Source organism: Notamacropus eugenii, chromosome 6, assembly GCF_028372415.1.
Source record: "Notamacropus eugenii isolate mMacEug1 chromosome 6, mMacEug1.pri_v2, whole genome shotgun sequence".
NCBI lineage: Eukaryota > Metazoa > Chordata > Mammalia > Diprotodontia > Macropodidae > Notamacropus > Notamacropus eugenii.
This window is the reverse complement of record NC_092877.1, coordinates 284,372,860-284,393,109: the sequence shown is the minus strand read 5'-3', so window position 1 is coordinate 284,393,109 and position 20,250 is coordinate 284,372,860. Positions and strand designations below refer to the sequence as shown.

Below are 20,250 nucleotides of genomic sequence, written 5' to 3'. Positions count from 1 at the left end.
TTTTCAAGCATTCCCGACTTTGCTTTCCTTTGCTATCCTCACCCTACACACCATCACAAGTAGACTTCAGTCTGTTGATCTGCTTCTGCCAGGTGAGCAAATACTTCATCTGTTAGCTATCTTCTCTTGTAATCAGAATATTACATTTTAGATGCTAAAACTCATATATATCTATATACACACAAATACTTTTTAAATCCATGCCTGGTAGACAGTTATTTCTCTGTGGTCTTATAAATAACATGATGATATTTTCAGAAAAGAGAAAAGAACAAGTTCAAAATGTGTTTTCCATATGAGGTTATAATAAATTCCACGGGAATAATATTAAAATTAAATCACTTTATTATATTTGCATGGGGACCATTAGTGTTTGTAGAATGTCATCTTCGGAGTAGAGGCTAAGGGGAAAAAAGGAGGGAAAAAACCCGATACAAACTGTTGTGTGCAGTTTTATCTAAATGTATTTATTCCAGTCTTTCTAATTATCGGAGTATATGTGATCCCAACAGTTACCATAATTATGCCTGCAAACTTACCCTACCAATAATCTTATAGTAATCTTTGTTTTATCAGCATTAGGAAATTGCTAGAGCCAGGAAAAATACTTTTTCCCCTATGGAAAAATAGTTAAACTTGGAAGGGAAGGCATTGTTCATTCCCTTCCCATCTTTGTGTTTAAGCTGTAGATGTAGGACACCTTTCACTATTTTAGAAGCTGAACCATCAAAATGACACAGTTCCTCCACCGTTCTCCTTTTTTTGCAGAGCCAGTCACACTTTGTAATGTATAACTTATTTCATACCATGTAACTTTAATCAAGATGGTAGTTTATGTGACTATATTAAGTCCCTACCTGCAAGCCCTGAATAGAAATATTATCAATGTGAGTTTGCCCTCCAGTGATACACATAACAACCTCAGACGAAATTATTCACATATTACTTTAAAACTACATGAATCACCTTGAAATCATTTGTTCAGAAACAGAAACAAAATACTTACTTGGAATTAAGGAAATTATGATTAAGACATCATAGAAAACCTATGAATTTTAAAAAATCCGTTGGTTGAATGGCACCACTTTGGCACCACTAGGTTGTTGGTATTGTAATTATGGTAGTATCTTTAAATGGTTGAATATTCTTTTTATTTTTTTTATCTATGCTATATAAAAATCAATGTTTTCTCACACCAAAAAATACATGGGAACTAATCTTACTTTCTGGGTTGTTTGATTTATCCTGAAAAAAAATAGTTCAATGATGATTGTGTGCTGAAGGAAAATTGACATCATTTTTAATAGTTGTTGAAGTGCTTGAAATCCATGCCGGTGTACAAATCCAAAACTCTAAAAATTCTTGTATTTCATGTTGTCTTCTAAATGTCAGAGAAAAAGAGAAGGTGGAACTGAATACTAATTTGGAAAGATCAAGGCAAAGACCTATGACTTCATTGGTATCAGCAACTCTAGAATGAGGCAACTTCCTCTGCCAATGTAAGTTGGCACTTTGTCTGAAACTTAGGTCTTAGAGAATTGCCTAGAGCACTAAGAGTTCAAGCGATTTGCCCAAGGTCACAAAGCTAATGTGTGTCAGTCAGGACTTGATAAAATATAAATGGAAATGAAACAACCTCCGCACATAAAGCATTACTTGAAATCATTGTAAGCACTATAGCCTAGTAGACATTAGCTTTGAAGGAGAGCATAATCATTGTTTATGATTTCTTAAAAGTGATTTAGGATGAGAGGTTTGCTATTTAAAAAATATATTTTATCTGCTAACCTTAAGTAGGGATGCTTTTAAATAAAAAAAATCATTTAAAATATTTGGTGGTAAGAGAGCTTGTAGGGTTGAAAAAAGAGGATAATTATGTGAATGGACAGCACATTTATTGCCTTGTTTAAAATATAATTAGTGTGAAATTTTTCTGGTCCCTATGCTCTACAAGTTTTGTCAGTTTGTTTGACATCTGTTTAACACACAAACGTATGCATGTGAGCACACACACTCATTCACACATATACACACACTCACACCTGCTCTTAACTGAGGCTGTTTATCAACATGATAAGCTGAGCCAGCAGGGAATTGTGACTGAGCACAGGGAAAACCAGAAAGTGCTGAAAGGTGGACTGGACTTTTATTGCAACCAGTAAATGTTCTTTAGAAGTTATAAACCTTAAGCAGGGAAGGTGTATGCCAGAGGCTTTCATTTACCACATGTCTCTGTGCTCATGATAGATAGATAGATAGGTAGATAGATGGATGGATAGATAGATAGATAGATAGACAGATAGATATAGACATAGAGACATGTATATACACAAATATATAATTTTAAATTTGAAAAAAATTTATTTCTTCCTTATCAGGTTCAACCGTGGTAAAAATCCCTTATCCTTAGAATATCTTTGTTTTCTGTCCATTTAAAAGACATTACAGCATCAGGATTATGAAACTTAAAAATCATTCTGTGTCTATATGAATTTTATCCTATAGCTTTCCATGTCAGAATTCCTTTTGTTTTCTCATTGGTTAGGTTCATCAGTGCTTCCTCCCCAATCTGTAAATTAAAAAAATTTTTTTTTTTCATAGCAGCACTTGAATTACTGTATGAGCTATAAATAAGCCTGAATACTAAATTTAACAGTAAGTTGGAAAGGAAGCTACATCTTTGTTTAGGTGCTTCTTTCTGTAATACATTTTTATATTGTCACATAACATTGTGTATAGATATAATTCTTTTCAACAATAAAATAAGAGAATTGAGTTCTAACTATAAGTTTACGTCCTACCCAGACCAATTAGTAACTTAATTTTTCTGGGTCACATTTACAGCAATTAAATTATCTAGATTCAGATCATCAGTTAGCTGAACTACTTTTCTACAGTGAAGATATACTAAGAATTCAATTCCTATAACCAAAAACAAGAAAATTATCGGTTCTCTCTTATGTCAGGAGTAACTTAAGATTTATATAATAAATACTGAATAAAGGATTTCAATAATTATATGTGAGGTTAAGTCAGTGACTTGAAACAAGGGTTGATAACAAATTAACATGTCCCAAGAAATTTAAATCAGTTTAGTTTTTAATTTTTTTTTATTCTTAGAAAAGTGATTCTGATATAGTTAGCTCCTCAGGGCTGAGACCTCATTATCCTAATTAGAAATACATAGATAGCGCTATATATATTTAGCTCACCACACATAATTATGGCGTGACTAAAAAAATCTCAGGATACATACATCAAACCTCTGCTATTTTTCTGAAGATTAAGGCATTGTGCAGTTTCCCTAAACACATGTATGCAGAATCTGAGACCTATTGTTTCACAATATAATAGTCAAGTGTTTCTTTTCTAGTTATAGACAGTTATTCATTCCCTCCCTATCCCCTAAGAATCAAGGGATTTATACTTATTCATTCCTCCCTATCAGACAACATTAAAGCTCAGTTAGTTCAGGTTATCTGGAATGATAATTATAACAATACCATAGCCATTTAATAAAGTATAGGAGAATTGACACAAACAGAAACAATGAGAATGACAGGGGAAAGGGTTGTCTAAATCAGCTAATGTGGATGTGCCAAGAAGACATCAAACAATCTTGAATTTTTAAAAAGAAATGCACAGAAGATTGAAACAAGGGTGATGAATAGACAACAAAGGCAAAAAAAAAAAAGTAGCATGGTCCTATAAAAAGTGTCAGTGACTAAATCTAAGAATTAGCCCAGACTGATCAAAATGATATATCAGGGGAAAGAGGAGGATTTAGACAGATAGAACTACTTTTAACGGTGTTCAAGATGATGAGAATATGCATCAAATGGAAGGCAGAAATACTCATCTCTTTTTTTCAATCTGTTTTTTTTCTGCCAAGGAAACTGATATTTGGAAAGAAACTTATAAGCCAAGATAATTAATGAGATACTTAGAGAGAACTTAGCTGCCCTTGGTGAATTCAATCACTAGGCCTCAGGTGAACAAATCCCAGGATACTAAAAGAATTGGCAGATGGGATTGCTGGGCCCCTGTCAATGACCAGTAAGAATAAATGCACTGGTTTTTAAAAGCAAATAGGCTCAGAATACATGCAATTTCTTGTAAAATTCTAGATCTTATTATTAAAGAAAGTTAGTGAATATCTGGAAAAAAAGGAAATAGTGATCACAAAAAGTTAGCTGGCCTCACCAAAAATAGGTCATACCAAATGAACCTCATTTGCTTTGTTGACAGGGTTAGTAGGCACCTAGGTGAGAGGAATGTTGTGGCTGTACATTACCTAGACTGTAACAAAATCTTTAATGCTATTATTGTGAATAGCACAGGTTGATATTAGCCATTGGATGAATGGCTGGAGCCAAAGACTAATCAGTGTACGTCTGTAAAGATCTCTGGTGAGTTGGAAGGCTCTACCATGTAACATTGAGAGTAACACATAGAACATCAATGACATGCTTATCAAATTCTCAGATTAGACAAACCTGAGATTAACTAACATACTGGATAGTAAGGATCTGCAAGGACTTCACAGGCTCAACCACATGGCTGAATCTAATAAGGTCGAAGCTGATGAGGACAAATGTAAAGTTCTATAATCACTTTCAAAAATGGAACTTTACAAGTAACACAATGAGAGACATGGTTAGATAGCAATTAAAAAAAAACTGGTTTCAGTGTGCTGCATATTTCGATGAATCAGTAATAAAATAAGGCAATGAAAAATACTATAACATTGAAAGGCTTTGAGAGCCATGGTAATAAAACCAGGGAGTTGATGGTCTTGCCGGTCTCAGCCCTGGCCTTCACATGTCTAGAACTTTATGTTCAGTTCTAGATGAAAAATTTGATAAAGGACATCGGTAATCTAGAAAGTTTCCAAACGAAGGAGACCAGTATTGTGAAGATCTTGTATGGTATACATAGGAAGATTTGGTTAAAGAAACTGGCACTGTTTTTATGAAGAGGAAAAGTCTTAGAAGAATCACGATAGTTAGCTTGAAGTATTTCAAGGGGAAGGGGATAAGTATTTATTTAGCACCAACTACGTGCCAGACACTGTGCTAAGTCCTTTATAAATATGGTCTCATTTGATCCTCATTATGACCCTGTTAGGTGGATGTTATTATTATTCCAGTTTGACAGTTGAGGAAACTGAGTTTATGTGACTTTCCCAGGGTCACACATTAATGAGTTTGGATTTGAACTCAGCTCTTGCTGTTTCCAGGCTCAGAGCTCTATCCACTATGTTACCTAGTTGCTTCAAGGATTGTTATGAGGAAAAGATTGGTATCAAAGGGAAGCCCTAGGTCAAATGGGTGGAAGTTGTAGAGGAGTGGATTTAGAGTCACCCTAATCGAAAACTTCCTTATAATTATTACTGTCCTGAAATAAAAAAGGTTCTCTTTTACAAAGGCAGAGGGAGAATACCAATTGCATTTTCAAAAGTGTCTTTCTTTTAGAGAGCTAAATCTATTTCACATCAATGACTTTTGTTGTATTATTTCTATATGAGTGAAGATAGTTACCTTCAGTGTTACTTTCACACATAGTAGGTTTAAAAAAATTCAAATTTGAGTTTTAAAAATAAGGAGAATGAGCTGTATATAGAGAAATGATATTTTTTTTTACTTGGATTAGTCAGTTTCTAGTTAGTCTAGAATTAGAATTTATTTCCTTTTGTTCCTGGGATACTGTCAAGAAAATTCTAAAGATGACAAAATTGTTTGACAGTTTTTTTCAAGTTAGTGGATATTTGTTGAACTGCTACTATAAATAACATTGTATCCTGTGGAAAGTAAACAGGAATATAATATGGCATCTTTGCTCTAAAAAAACCTAGTTGAAAATATGAAACATATAGCTTAACAGATGACTAGCAGTTTTGTTGGGGATTTAAAACATTCTATGTTCATCTCTAATTATCAAGCCAAATGAATACTACAGACAAGAATACTGGAAGTATGACCACTCAGGAGTCATAAAGGGTCTTCATAGGTAGCTTTCTAGCAAGATTTCAACTTCAACTGAACCTTGAAGGCTAAGTAGAAATTAAACTTAGAGGAAGCTGATGGCATTTTAGGGCAAGAATACTATGAACAAAGGCCCTAGTCTAGAAATATAAGGGAAAGTGATTATTCAAGTTTGGAACAAAAGACTGATGCTGGAAATAAATGAGCAAAAAAGATTGGAATGATAATGCTGAAGGACTGTGGAAAGCCTTGAATGCCAGCAAGAGAGTTTAAACTGCATTTTAGAAGCACTGGTTAACAATTACATATTTGTTAACATGTATAGAAATACATATAGAAATAATTTAGCTTTCCAACCTTAACACAGACCTGCAAAGTTATTATTGGATAGAAAAGAGTTTGGAAATAGAATCCTTAAATATTAAAACTCCAAGTCTTACAATTCTTTGTGAAATTTTCTGACATAGGTCATACTTTTGATCTAAAAGGAGAAATGGCTTTAAATTATTTATGTTTGTATTTGTGCTATTTTTTCATTACTCTTCACATTTTTAATGCTTTGTTGTGTTTTTTTAACATCCCCAGTAATGTAGAAACTATTCAGTAATATAAAAAAATGTTTTAAACTCTGGAGCAGTTTGTAATGTATTTTCTATTTTTTACATGAAGCTTCTCAGACTTCTCAGAAACACATCATCATTCTAACTTTGGTTCATTGGTTGCCTTCGTCAATGACTTGTTGTCTGAGCTTTGATTATGTAGTAAATGATTTCCAAAGGGTCACATCTCTTGTTTGTCTGCATGTCAATTCCTTGACTTCTTTTCCCATTTTCTTTACTGGCTCAATGTCCTCTAATGACTGTAGGATATGAGAACAGTTTCAGGAAAATAGCATTTCCCTGTTACTATAACACATTCCAAAAAGCACATCAATATAGTCAATATAATATATATGTATACACACAGATGCATACATCCCCATGGATCATGAGCACTTTTTTCTTAACATGTAGTTCTTTCTTAGGGCAAGACAAACATGTAGTAGCAAAAAAGGTAATTTGTATTAGCTTACAGCACTCAAGTTCAGCATTGGTAGCACCTGAAGTTTTGTTTCTTTTTTTGAAATTATAACATCATATATTTTATTCCCTTCAATTCAACAAGCATTTAGCAAAGGGTATGCATGGCAGAGAGTAGGGTGCTTAATAAATACTTATTCCCATTTATTAAATACTTATAATGTATCACTGGAGATAGGGATAAAAACTGCATCTGAGATTTCATTGATCTAGGACTTTCCCGGATGAGCAAATTCCCTCTCCCAGTCCAGGTGGACAGATTCTCTTCAATGTTTGGTTGGAATACTGAGAGGTTAAGTCAAACTTACCTAGGGTCACAGAGCCTTCAAGTGTCAGAGGTGGGGCATGAACTCAATTCTTTCTGACTCTGGAATGAGAGCACTCTCCTTCTGGGTCTGTATCCCACATATTATGTCATGTAAACTGTAGGTACTGGGGGTAAAAATACAAACATGAGAATTTTTACATTCTACTGAGAGTGTGTTGTGGCAGTAAGAATACAACACGTAGAAGCGTTTAAATATGACACATACAAAATAAATGCAAAGCGACTTGGGGGAAAGGTCACTAAATGTCTTTTTTATAACAGGTGGCTGCTGGGTAGACTGGATAGGAGTTGGAGGTTCCAAAAGGCACTTTCTACCTCATATAATGGTGATGACAGTTGTAGGAATATGCCCAGAAATAGTGCCTAGTTCAAGGTGAATTACAGACCATTGTGCTTACATTTAAGTTGCATTATATGTACCTATTTCATGGATTTCCCTTTACAGACACTAAATAAACATTTTTGGCTATTCCTCCCTAAAGACATCACTTTCACGAGAGGCAGATGATAAAACTCAGTTACAGAATAATTACCAACCACTGATTTTGGATTGTTTACTTTTTTGTGTGAGTCTGTTGCAATCACTAAGGTTATTTTTTCCCCATACTATTCATATTGGAATGAATTGTAGGGGAACATCACTCTAAATGTCGTTCTCTCCCACTCACTCCTCCTTACCACTCTCCCAGCAGCTCACAAGAAGACTTGGCTAAACCACAACTATCTTTAGAGAATTTTTTTCACAGTTTGAACTTTGCAATAAAGAACACTGCTTTAGAGCATTATAATACTTGTATTCCTTTGTATACATATCCATCTAATTTAAAGGAGCTCAGTGGAAAACTTCAGACGTTTTTGCAGACTAGGTTTCTATATATTGAGCCAATATCCTCTGTAGCAGAAAGGCTATTGAAAGATTAAATTTTAACCCTTCATGGTAAAATATATCTATATATCTACTGGGCCTCCCAAATCCTATTGACAGGTACTGATTACGGAATAATAAGCAGGAGAGGATTAGCTACATCTGCATTAACTCTGTAGAGAATGCTAACAATGACACCAGTTCTGTTTACCCACCTCTAGCAATTGAACAGAGAACATGTGTTAGTAACAGAATATGAACAACAAGATTTATGCTGGTAAATAGATGCATGTCCCCATAGAAATCAGATAGCAAAGCAGAGAGAAGAAATCCTAATATGAATATCCTGCTTGTTACTTACAACAAGTTAGGCTTAATAGATGTGTTTTCATTGACCTTCTTTACAGGATTAGAGCTTTGCCAGAAGGATGACTTGAATTTTAGATGTGTTCATCCATGTCATCAAAGATTCATGTCATCAACTCGAGATAGAACTAGCAAACAGAGACACTGAAAACATAAGGGAAATTCTTCACTTCTAAAGAGGAAAAAACAGTAATAGAGTTAACATCCTTTTTATGCCTGAATTTCATTGCCATGTTTCAATGACTAGAATTTAAAATTTGGCCTTGTAAGCCAAATAGCATCTTTGTGAACTGTGTGCCAAAGCATCAGTTCCTCCTTGCATGTAAATCAGACACTTTTGGCAGCTGTGTTAACCCTTTGGAAGGTACTCTGGAAATGCTCTAGCAGTAAATTACTAAGATGAGGGCTAAGAGCCTGACAGAGGGTTACTGAAACTTCCAGGGGTTTCTGACTAACAATAAGTGAAGAAGATGTCCTGAATGAGGAATGAGGACATTTTGAATCAAGTAACAGTAGGAAGCCAGGATGACAGGATGGTTATGATTATGTGTGGAAGTATAGGGTTTTTTATGTCCAACTCATACTTTTCCATAACTTGATATCATAAATGAGCTATTATTGAAATGTTTTTTTTATTTAAATTACAACACTAGAATAAAAAAAAAAAACACCTAAGAGGTAAACCTTTTGACCTCCATATTTGAATGAAATTTTAGGCAGGAGTTATATTCTAGCTCATAAAATCTTAGAACAGGAGAGAACTTTGGAGGTCTTCTAGTCCAGTCTCATTTTAGTGAGAAAACTAAGACCCAGAATAGTTGTGATTCTCTGAAGGGTCTGTAAGTAATTGGGGGCAGGACCAGAGGTTGGGCTAGAAACTAGATTTCCTTATTCCTGGTCCAGAGTTTATCAATTATGCACAATTGTGATGACTAGAGAGAGATGGGGTGGGGGGATGGAATGGTCTAAATAATGTTGAGTTCTCATCTTTTTTCATGTTAAACCAATTTGGAATTGAATGGATTTAATATCATATTGTGGAATGGGGACAGTTTTCTGCAATAATAATGGATTATAACAAGTATTGTCATAGTTTCCCTTTAGGTCTTTATAGTTACTAAACACTTGTACATGCAGAATCTCATTTGAATTTCATGATAAACCTAGTAGGTTTCACTGTTAGGGCAGCTATATAATTATTACTATTATTCTTATTTCATAAATGAGGAAACTATGAGGCTTAGTGAGGTAAAATGACTTGTCCACAGTTCCATGACTTTTAAACGGCAGTGCTCAGATTCAATTAATCACAGTTGAAAGGGATTTCATGTGCCATGTAATATAATCCATTGTTGATGTACTTTGAGGTTCTTGAGAGCAGGAATTTTTTTTTTTGACTTTTCCTTTCTTTGTATCTCTAGTACTTACCATAGTGCCTGACATATAGTAGATGCTTACTAAATGTTTGTTGACTTGAGGAAAAAGAAGCAACAACTCTAGCTTCATCTTCAACAAGTGGTCAGCCTACCCTTGGAAAATTCCAGAAGGGAAAACCATCTACCTCCAGAGAGAGCCTAGTCTGCTTTTAGACAGTTCTAATTTTGGGGATCTTTTTCCCCTTTAGTTTCAAGCATAAATTTGCATCTACAGCTTATATGCATCACTACTAATCCTTACCCCTCCCCCCAGCCTTTCCTTTATATGTTCAGTTTGGCTCTGTCCTATAGATTTTTTTTTCAAAATTGAAATTAAACAGGTTTTGGCAGTCTTTGTGATTTCGATTTTGGTAAGACATGGCTTTTATTGGGAACACTCATTAACATTATCCCTCATATTCAAGTCAAATTTAATTTTGGTCATATTATTGTTACAGGAAGTGGAATGATATTTTGGTGAACTATGGTTCTCAGCTATTTACCTGTACTTAGGATGATGGGATAAGTGACAAAGAATAGGTTAGCATCATCTCTGTCCATAAGGGCACTTGTTGGACAGACAAGAATTACAAACGTGAAACAATTAGGAAACAGTCAATAAGCATTTATTAAACACCTACTCTATACCAGGCAAAACAAGTTATAATCAAGAAAAAAATCATGTTTTATCACCGTGCTTCCAGTTTTCCCTGCTTGACATGTTAGTTCATCTTCGTTTTTCCACTTTTCTTTATATCTTACAATCTATGTCAACAATGCTTATTCCTTTAGAAAGTTCTCTCAGATTCATCTCTTCCTTTTTGTTCTCAAAACCTATTTGATAGAATAAATAAGCTTTTTATTAGTCCACCACCAAGACCTCAGCATCTCATCCTACAACCAGCCTTCAAAACGCTTATTTTTACCAGCCTGTCTACCCTTTCAGATCTCAAATATAACTTGTATCAAACATTGACTCCTTATGTCTTTTGAATTAAGCCAATATTTCTGTCCCTGGTGTTATTTATTGTATGGGATATATGGATTAATAATCAACACTTGTACAGAAAGACCTAGTTTTCTTGAGGAGACAGACTTCTAGGACATTTGTAAACATATGTCCACAGGAGTGGATCTCTATGTATTAGAATTGTATTAGAATTTCTTTCCAGCTCTAATATTTAGCTATTCCATTTTATCTATGCTTGTATACTAGCTCAGGTTCATAGAACATGCAATCTGTTCTGCTATTACCCCTGAACTCCAGCATCAGAGACCTTGACTTTTCATGGTTTTCTGTCAAGGGGAACACCTGAAATGGGGCACTTAGGTGTAGCATTCATCTACTGAATACTGGCACTGGCCATAAATAAAGACAGGTGACTGCTTCCTATTGACTGCATCTGTAATTCACCTATTTAATTAGTTAACCAACTGTTAATCCTCATGCACAGCTAAGAATCATGGGTAATAGTACAATGCAATATATGAAAGCTCATTCAGTTGAAATAAAGTGATTAATTCCTCCTATGTTGCATTTCCCCTCACCCATTCTTGTTCTTATTGTGTGTGTATGTATGTGTGCGTGTGTGTGTGTGTGTATTATGAGTGTGTGCATGTGTGTATATTTTGACTTGACTTTTTTTCTTTTGAGCCTGGGTCTCCCTATCTCACCAAAACTGCAAAGAGTCACTCATGGGTGATTCCAACGTTATCAGTTTGAAAGCAGCAGCAGTCTGTTCTGTTTTTCCGGCGTGGTTTTAGGGTTGGTTGATGCTTCCTTAGGGAATCCAGTCATCCTCCAATTTAGACCAACCACAGATGTCCCAAATTCATGAAATCCACCAGTTTTGGACTCACCCAGTAGAATTACAGGCCTACAGCATTATTAGAGGCATCTCTCCCTGATTTTCAAAAGCATTTCATATTTTAGTTTCACATTACATTTCTGCCTGTTTCTTTGTTTTTGTTTTTTTACCACTATTGCCCTACACAAATCTTCTACTGGGATCAGGCTTCTTCCCTTATTGTGCCACCTACATGGCATACTTATGCTTTCTTTCCACCCTTGCCTATGGCATTTTTCTTTGATCCCCAATGCTTCCTTTTATTATTTCTTCTCTTTGTAATTCTCTACATCTTTCAAAGTCCATCTCAGATTAGGTCAACTACTCAAACCTTTCCTGATCTCTCCTGAATTCCTTTTATACTGTAGTAATTACCATACTTTTTAATGAATATTTTTTCTCAAATGATCTCATATTGGAATCATCTGTTGGGAGTCTAAGCCCCTTGGAGACAATGACAACAATTAATAGCTGTTGTTTCCCACATCCCTCTCTGGTGCCTAAAAGCCATGCCAGTGTTGATGGACACATGGAAGGGGCTTTGAGGCAATTGTTGGATACACAGACATTTCAGCTGTTATTTTACTTATGGGTTTGATTGTGCAGAATCTCACCATGCCAAGAGATTTTATCAGGATCCTAGTCCAAGGTGTAAGTCATTCCTCTTTCTGTATTACAACAAAAATACTTCAGGATGCTCTTCGCTTGCAGAACTGTGAATTGCCAGTCTGATTTAGATTCTTTATTTTCTTTTTAATCAATTTTTTTCCTCTTTTTATCTTTAAATTTTCTGTATGCAAATACAACTTAGTTTTTTCTCCCTCAAAGATATGTTGCTAATTGTCAATGCAATCTCAGATAATAGCCTAGATCTTAGTCCCTGTACCTCTGTCCAAAGGGTCACAGAGTCTCCTGAATGTTACCTGAAGGGATGCAGGTGCACCCAGCAATGATTGAAAATGTTTGAGGCAGTTTGGAGCATCTGGCTGCTGCTGGATTCTCTCAAATACTATATAGACCAGTAGGTTCTAGTATCTGAATGAACTCAGAGAGGAAAATTTTAGAGTGCAGGTGCATTCCTCAGGATTGCCATTTCAAAAATTCCATGTTTTCCCAACTTGACCATGTTTTAAGAAATTAGTCACATATGCACATTATCTGAGCTGAATACATGGAAGACAGACAGTTGACAATTAGGGTAAATGACACTGCGAGTTTAACTCCCAACTACAGCCTTAGATACTTATTAGTTTTTTCTTATGTAAATCATTTGAACATTGATCAGTGTATCGTTATTAATGAAGTAGAAGAAAAAGAATCAAATCTCAGGATTCATGATAATAATTATTAACTGTGACATAACAATGGGCTATGTATATTGTATGAGATGAACTACTTGTAATGGCTTCCATGTTTTCCCCACACATTCCAGAAAGGAGTCAAAAACAAACTGCTGCATCTGTAATTCACCTACTTAATTAGTTAACCAACAGTTGGTCCCCATGCACAGTTGAGAATCATGGGTAATACAGTGCAATATATGAAAGATCATTGAGCTGAAATCAAGTGATTAATTCTTCCTATATCACATTTCCCCTCACCCGTTCTTCTTCTCCCTAGCCCTAGGGGTAAACCTAGCTTATTAAAAATAATTTTAAAACCTATTCAGGTGAATGCTAAATATGTGGATGATGGGGGATGGAAGAAAAGGGCTGCATAGATGAAGTGGAGGACACAATTTACTCTGATATTAATAACCCCTTCTCTTTTTCTGAGTTTTCAAGCATACTTTATACATGTAGTCCCTTAAGCAGTGTTAACAAATGGGAATATTGAAAATGAAATGTATTTTTCTTTTCTTTTGGAGTTAGGCAGAGGAAAACCTTATTAGGATTAGTATACTTTATGCATTTAATGTCAGTCATAGATGGAAAGGATGAATATGAGTATAGGTTATCATGTTGCAGGAAGCCATTGCCCATTTTGCCCTTTGCCCTCATAATCAGTGTGGAATATATGTATTAATAATCAACACCGGTAGAATAAGACCTATTTTCCTGAGGAGGCAAACTTCCGGGGCTTTTGTAACCTTATGTGCACAGGAGTGGACCTCTATGTATTAGAAGTGTATTGGGATTTCTTTCCAGCTCTAACTTTTAGCTTTTCCATTTTATCTGTGCTTATCCACTAGCTCAGGTTCATAGAACATGCAATCTGTTCTGCTATTACCCCTGAACTCCAGCATCAGAGACCTTGACTTTTCATGGTTTTCAGTCAAGGGGAGCACCTGAGATGGGGCACTTAGGTATAGCATTCATCTACTGAACACTGGCACTGGCCATAAATAGAGACAGGTGACTGCTTCCGACTTTGTCAGACAGCTAATTAGGTGCTATGGAAGTTCATGTTGGTGAAGGAAGGGGAATTGGAAATAAAGAAGAAAAATGAGAACAAATAAAAAATGGGCTTCCATTTATAGAGTTTTCTTCTTGGAAACAACACCGAGTTTCAGATCCTGCTAGAAACAGCACCGGCTCTGCTAAGAAAAGAGCACTCTTTCTATTTAAAGCTATTCACAAAGCAGAAATAAAACTATTTTGTTGACAGCCATGAAGTGGAGAAAATTCCCTCTCGAATTGGGTACTGCCTTAGCCACCGAGAAGGAGAATGTGCCCATTCATGTCCTGTTTTATTTTTGTTTTTAAATTTCCATGACAGAGATTTATATCTTCATAAGAAGACAATTAATTCTGTCCTGCAGAGGCAGATAGCATATGTATATATGAAGTTCTTATGCTCGAAGCATATGCATGGTTGCTGATTTGCAAATACGTGGGCTCCCAGGGCATTAGAAACTAAGGGAATGAAATCATTTTATGTTCCTCAATGTTTCCTGTTGGTAGTTAAAAATGGGTTGCCTAGCATCCATCTCTGGATGGAATTGCACAGGGGCACTATGACATGGAAGAGAAGTCTAAACCTCCAATTTGTTTCTTTTAAGTTAACTGTCTGCCTCAGAGCTAAAAAGAAAGTACAGTGATGCAGCAGCGCACTCGTACTGAAATAGGAAGACAGGGGCACAGTAACACTGTGTATCAGAGTTGGTCAAAACTTCCCCCACACTGGGAGGATATTAGAGTCCTGGTAGATCATAAAAAACCCCAAAACAAAACCCTCTCACACTTTTTCAAAACAAATGGAGCCCAATATAGAATCATTCTTAACCTTTGTAACACCTCCTTGCTCTGAATTGTAGGCATTTACCTATAGGTTTGGGGAAATTGTCATCTATTAAGAAAATAGACAGCCAGTGCGTAATAAAACAAACATTGCACTATGGAAATCTTAAGTTTATTAAATTTATAGAAAACTTACTGCCCTTTGAAATAATGGCATCAGAGAATCTTGGAGGAAGGAAGTCAATTAATAAGCATTTATTAAGTTCCTATCGCATACTAAGCACTGTGCTAAGAGCTAGAGACACAAGATGATGATGATGATGACGATGATGATGATGATGATTTAGACAGCACAGAGAGTCCCCTCGAAAATGAAGGATAAATTACAACAATAACAGGTGGCAGAGTGGATCAAGCAGTGGGTCTGGGGTCAGGAAGATCACGGTCCAAATCCAACCTCAACAACTTGCTAGTTTTGTGACTCCTGGCGAACCGCTTCACTTTTTTATGCCTCAGTTTCCTTATCTGTAAAATGGGGATAATAATAACATCTACCTCCAAGGGTCTTGTGCAAATCAAATGAAATAGTAATTTTAAAGCTCTTAGCACAGTTTCTGGCACATAGTAAGTGCTGTATAAATGTTAGCTATAATGATGATATTCATAAAGAACCTTAAAGTTTACAAAGTACTTTATACAAGCTATCTAATATGATCCTCATGACAACCTATGAAATATCTATTGTCTATTATTAGCAATTATTATCTCCATTATAAAGATGAAGCTGAAGTCTCAAGGTTAAGTGATTGCCCAGGGTCACACAGATTTTAAAGATCTAAAGCAGTATTTACAAGTCAGTTCTTTCTGAATACAATTATGTTATTCTTTCCACCTAGCTGCTAATAAATGAAAAAATTTTTTTCATAAAGATCTTAGAAGTCATCTAGTTCAACCCCTGTCAATGGCAATAACTCTTTTGGCACATGGTCATCTCTCTTTGGCTTAAAAATGTACAGTGACAGGAATTTCATCCACTGCCTTAAGCCGTCCATTCTATTTATGACAGATTGAATTGGTAATCATTTTAATTTTTTTTTTACCCTTATATGGAGCTGAAACCTATCTCCCCTGGGTGGATGGTCTCTTGCTATGCTCTTTCTGACCTTTTAAAAATATAACTTTTCAAGTATCCCAATACCAAGCCATCATTCTATTCCCTGCAATGAATTGTCATATAGCATGATTTTCTATTTTACTTATCCTGGCTTCCCTCTTTGGGTCAGAATCCACACTGTAAACATATCTTTTGAAATGTATTGACCAAAACTACATAGGACATTACAGAAATGTTCTACGCAGGGCAGAGCACAAAGGAACTCATCACAATCACCGTGATAACCTTTTGCAAAATTGTCAAAATTATCTAACATCATAGCAGCCAATTTGCTTAAAGTTTACTTGCATGCAATTTTCTTTGCCTAGATGTGGCATAAAGTTATTTTCCAGTGACTTATTTCTTTTGAAGATACTTTTTAACATTAAAAAAAAGAAATATAAAGATAACAGTTCTTTGATGCATGCTAATAATCCTCGTACCAGAGGGAAAATCAAAGGCTACTTGAAGCTATAAAAGAAAAAAAAGAAAAAAACAATCCATTTTTGTATTGTTGAGTCTGGCCATAAGAGTGTCTCGGATAAACAAGGCAACATGAATATGGAAATTTCTAACAGTTCTCTTTAATAATAACTTGTGAAGAGAACTAGTGTTTATGTTCCCCTTCTTTCTAAATCAAGTGAATTACATCTAAACTTCTGATCCAATGTGGTACAGTTGAGAACTAACTAAATATATGAATCATGTAATCCAATATCTAAAAGTTTAGAGTAAAAGTCAATACTTTCTCAGCTGTCCCTTTGAAAATTGACCTTTTTCCATTAATTGCATTGTACAATAAAGGAATTATCTTCATATCAAAAGTATCATTTCAAATACACTAACAGAAGTATAATATATTGTCAATTTGGCTTCTACAATACTCTAACAAACTTCTATTTTATATTAAAAATGTCATGAACATTTTGTCCAAGGTATCATAGATTCCAGTCCCTATACTTAAGTAGTTTGCCCCTTATTCTACTTCATTGAAGAGGCATGGATGTGAATTTTTGCAGATGAATTTGGACTACGTGCAGAACTAGGTTTTTTGAAACAGATTTTGTAAAGTTAATACAGAATTCATGTTAGCATTTATATAATTTAAAACACTTATCAAAATAGAATTAATCCACTTATATTAGTTTTTCTATTAGAGATGTGCTAAAACTGATGAATTCCACTTTTAAGAAACTGTTTTTGGACTTTGAAAGATATGTGTCTAAAGAAAAAAATAAATAATAGTAAAAAATGTAATTACTATGCACTGTCAAAACTAAATAATATGGGGTTGTCACATCATAAATATAGAATAAGTATTAGTGTCATAAAATAGTAAACACCATTTTATGAGTTTAGCTACTAATTCAATATTCAACAAACATTTTAGGATCTAGTCTTTCTGCAACACGGATACACATCCATAAATGCATTTGATTTGTGGGATAGGTGGGAGGAAGGTACATGTCTTCATTTACCATATAAAGAGCTAGCTTCTGTTGAAAGCAAACAGTTTGTTTTTATTTTCCCACAAGAGTAAAGTTTTGGATATTCCACTAATTCCACTATAAAGCCTATCAGAATAGACTTTTTAAAAAATCATTAAGTACTCAAGGCATTATGGACCTTTTTCATTTTGGTAATATGGAAAGATTTTTTTTTTTTAAATCATTTGTTTGGTAAGAAGGGAGAGGGGCCAGACTTGTCCAAAGGTCTTCCTGATTAGAGTTTCAGCTTGCTCTACATTAAGGCATAATGCTTCTTAATTATCAGTTAGAGTCATTCCTTGTATGTATATGATGCTTTGGAGTTCATAAGATATCTTCACAGAAATTATCTCATTGGATCCTCACAAAACTATCTGAAATAAGTAAAGGTAAGTATTACTGACCCTCTTTTACAGATGAGAAACTAAAGCTCAGAAAATCTAAGTTATATAGAGATTTAGTGGCAGGGATGAGACCCAAATTCTGAATCAGTCTATTGTACTTCATCTATGCTTAAATCTCCTAAAAGAGACTAATAATTTCTAAACTTTATCTATTCAACCAAAGAATAGATTAGGAATAAAATGCCACATCACCAGAATCCACAAATGTTTTCCCTTTTATTCAGTCATAGCTTGTTGTTAGAGTTAAACCACAGTGTAAGTACATTTCTTTGGCGTCTGGTCATAGACAAAAGTGCGCATTCCCCATCTCAACAAAAGGTAGTTTTGGTACTCCGTCCTCTTGGGTACGGACAAGAGGAGTTATTCCCATGCTGTTACTTCCAGATGGAATATACCTTTTTTATTATTAGATGAAACACTACAAAAGGGGAATATCTCTGTTTTTTTTTTTTCCTGTGGGGAATGTGAACCCGCCCCTTACAAAGGGCTGTCCAGAATCTCAGTGGTTGAATAGCAGCATGGTCTCCATCCTTTTCGATTAATAGTGTCTTTCTCCTTACCTGCATCCTCATCCAAACTCATTATTCTGCTGGATAAGCAAGCACCAAAGCATGAACAAAGCAGTCAAATTTGTGACTGAATGATTGGCACATAGTATAGGTGCTTAACAAATAAAATGTTTGGTAAGTGAAATCCAATTGAAGGCTATTTGCACTCTGTCATATATATGCATGTCAGGTCAGCTCCCCACGTCTCAAGGAAGAAGACACTGCCTTGTTAATGATATCTGGTTCCAAGATAAAGCCGATTTTGGATCAAATTTATTTGCCTATAATTCTTCCCCCCAGTTTGTTTCAGTATTTGCTTTTATAAATTCCCAATCTAGGCAAGCACAGATTTTCCACAGAGCTTATGTTCTTTTTCTTTCTAAAGCTGATAATTTAGCATCTATTTTAAAATTTGTTGTCCCAAAGGTGTAGAAAGCAGTTTTGATCATCTACCTGCAAAGCTCCAGAGACTGAGGAAAGTCTCCATGCTATTCCTATTTATTATACACAAATACATTGTTAAGAGTGTATTTTTAGCAGGAGGCAGAAAGGCTAGAGATAACAAAGGCCACTGTAATAACTTACCATGGAACCTTTTGTTCATGCATGTATGTGTAATATGTGTGTCTGTGTACGTGTGTAATAATCATATGCACTTTTGATAATTTTATCTTTCTCTGTATCCATTTCTTTATGTTTACCTTTATATTGTTTCTACTTTTTTTTCATAAATAGTAATCTGACTCTTATGGTGACAGTTAACTTTCATTTTTAGTACTAGTAGTACAAAAAATGCCTCTTTGGTTTACTTTTTGTCTGTGAACGGTAGAGGTCCAAATTACAGTCTAATCGTGAAGTGAGTTGCTTATAAGGTATAATAATCAATATTCCAAATCTGCTTCCTAGGATGTGACATAAAGAGTGAAGTAAAAAAAAATTAAAAAAAAAACCTCCCAATTTTCAGTGCTTAGAGTTCAAGATGCTCATATAGGCAGAGCTCATGCTTTAACATTCAGGGTCAACTTAGAATTATTTTTTACCATGACCACATTGCTCTCTTTTTTCCCTCCCAGATTTTTTTCATTATTTTTCTCTTTCATTGTTATTCAATTTTAATTCAACCAGTGTCAGGCAGGCTACTTAACAGAAATGAAGGATTAGTCAAGATTGGAATATAAAATTGTATTATGCAATTTCAAAGTGTGTATGGGTGTTGAAAAACTGGGAAAGGCAAGCTCAAAATATGAAAAAAATATTGCTAGATAGTGACCTTTTTTCATTTTTGGTGGGGGGCAGGATTGTGGTAGGTGAATATAATATTATATGTAGGACCAGATAAGACTGTGTTTTTGTGGTTCTCAGGTCAACAAGGATGAGGAGATACAAATTCGTCTCATGAAACCATATTAGTTTAACAACTCTGTTGTATACCTTGTCCTTTTTTTGCCCTTTGCACCTTAAAAACATAAAGTTCTCTAGAAAACATCAGACTGGGCTTGACCTTACAGGGCCATAAAGATTTTTTGAGAATTTCATCAATTCTCACTATTTGTTTCTGTGTATGTGTTTATGCATAACTTAGAACATATCAGCAT

At 35.0% G+C, this 20,250-nt stretch overlaps 1 protein-coding gene across 3 annotated transcripts in view; it reads left to right on the top strand.

The window, feature by feature from the left end:
* Positions 1-20,250, top strand: part of PCDH17 (protocadherin 17) — a 112,140-nt gene that overhangs the window by 85,436 nt on the left and 6,454 nt on the right. The window contains exon 5 of one of the 3 annotated variants that reach the window (XM_072617075.1): positions 9-19,401. The exons of the other annotated variants lie outside the window; for them this stretch is intronic. Coding sequence (XP_072473176.1) covers positions 9-151 — 143 coding nt within the window. The 3' untranslated portion in view covers positions 152-19,401. Of the gene's footprint in view, positions 1-8; positions 19,402-20,250 lie in introns of those variants that run through there. 3 annotated transcript variants of the gene reach the window in all.